The sequence below is a fragment of the Geospiza fortis genome, unplaced genomic scaffold (genome assembly GCF_000277835.1).
Source record: "Geospiza fortis unplaced genomic scaffold, GeoFor_1.0 scaffold55, whole genome shotgun sequence".
Lineage (NCBI taxonomy): Eukaryota > Metazoa > Chordata > Aves > Passeriformes > Thraupidae > Geospiza > Geospiza fortis.
In genome coordinates, this window is record NW_005054308.1 from 9,311,980 (window position 1) to 9,313,661 (window position 1,682).

The 1,682-nt window shown below is 62.8% G+C and overlaps 1 protein-coding gene across 1 annotated transcript in view; it reads left to right on the forward strand.

Annotated features, from left to right (window-relative positions):
- Positions 1-1,682, forward strand: part of DBN1 (drebrin 1) — a 13,578-nt gene that overhangs the window by 8,008 nt on the left and 3,888 nt on the right. Inside the window, exons 8-10 of the mRNA XM_031055211.1 lie at positions 3-52; positions 168-227; positions 382-496. Coding sequence (XP_030911071.1) covers positions 3-52; positions 168-227; positions 382-496 — 225 coding nt within the window. The remainder of the gene's footprint in view (positions 1-2; positions 53-167; positions 228-381; positions 497-1,682) is intronic.

The following is a 1,682-nucleotide window of genomic DNA, read 5'->3' on the forward strand; positions in this document are numbered from 1 at the left end:
AGAGCTTGGAGCGGAGGAGGCCCGGCAGCGCCTGAAGGAGCAGTCCATCTTTGTGAGTGCCACTGGTGCCAGGATCAGGCTCAGAGCTGCCACTGGCATTACCCCCAGGGAAGGGCTTTCCCCAGCTGGGTGCCCAGGCTGGGGGGTGATGCTGTGTCTCTTCCCAGGGGGACCAGCAAGATGAGGACGACAGGCAGCAGTTTAGGAAATCGGAGTCAGAGGTGGAGGTGAGTGTGGTGGTGGCCGTGCCCAGTACTGGTCCTCACTCCCCATCCAGCAGGGCCCACAGCAAGATGGGAATGAAGCTGTGGGATGCATGGAGGGTGGTCCCACAGCCCCACGCCCCCGGGGCACTGGGCTCAGCCTCCCCTGTCCCCACAGGAGGCTGCTGCCATCATTGCTCAGCGGCCTGACAACCCCCGGGACTTCTTCAAGCAGCAGGAGCGGGTGGCATCGGGCAGCAGTGATGCTGTGTCACCAGGCAGCCACAGGACAGGTGAGGGGCTGTGGGGGGCTGTGGGCACAGGGGTGGGCACCAGGACACCAGGGCACAGGTGAGTGCACTGTCACAGCTCAAAGGATTGCAGTGAGATATGGAAAGATCAGGGATGCAATGTGGGGAGGGAGTGTACCTTCTGCCATCACTGGCACTGCGGTTCTGGGTGCCAAGGGTATGAGGATGGCAGGGGACGTCCTGCTCTGCTGTGCCACCATCACTGCCACCATCACCGCCACTGCCACTGCACCTCACGTGGCCCCAAGCTGGGGCAGCTTGTCGGGGGCTGGATGTCAGGTTGTCTTCAGCAAAATAGAGCTCACCCTGCTCCCTGCTGGGTGTCGTCCACTCACCTGTCACAGCACTGTGCCCACAGCCGCACTGGAAGCGTGGTTGGTGTGTACGGGTGGGCAACTGGAGGTCCAGGGATGGCTTGGGAATACATCCCATGGTGACAGCCAAAAGGGGCAGGAGAGAGTGAGGCACATGTGGGGCACTCAGCGTGCTGCCAGCTGGCAAGGAGAGCCCCATGTCTGGGACCCAGTGCTGGGACTCTTTTTGTGAATCCAGGGAAGGACTGTCTGTCCTGGGGGTGCCTCCAGCCATGGGGCCGTGTCATGGTGCTGTGCTGGGGGGCTGTGCCGTGAGCTGTGCTGGGAGGGAGCCTGTGACGTGTGTTCTTGTGTGCTGTGCCATGTGCTGTGCCATGGTGCTGTGCCATGGTGCTGTGCCATGGGCTGTGCCATGGGCTGTGCCGTGGGCTGTGCCATGGTGCTGTGCCATGGTGCTGTGCCATGGTGCTGTGCCATGGTGCTGTGCCATGGTGCTGTGCCATGGTGCTGTGCCATGGGCTGTGCCCTGGTGCTGTGCCATGGGCTGTGCCGTGGGCTGTGCCATGGTGCTGTGCCATGGTGCTGTGCCATGGGCTGTGCCATGGGCTGTGCCATGGTGCTGTGCCTCGGGCCAGTGCTGTGGGGCTGTGCCATGGGTCGTGCTGTGGGGTTGTGCTGTGGTCTGTGTGTTCTGGCCGTGCCATGGTTGTGCCACAGGTTCACGCTGTGGGGCTGTGCTGTGGCTGAGCAGATAGTTGGTCCCACGGCTGTGTCCTGGCCTCTGTCCCCACCTGGCCAGGCAGTGCTGCCTCACGTCCTTCTGTCCTGCTGCCTTTCCATCCTCTTGTCCTGCC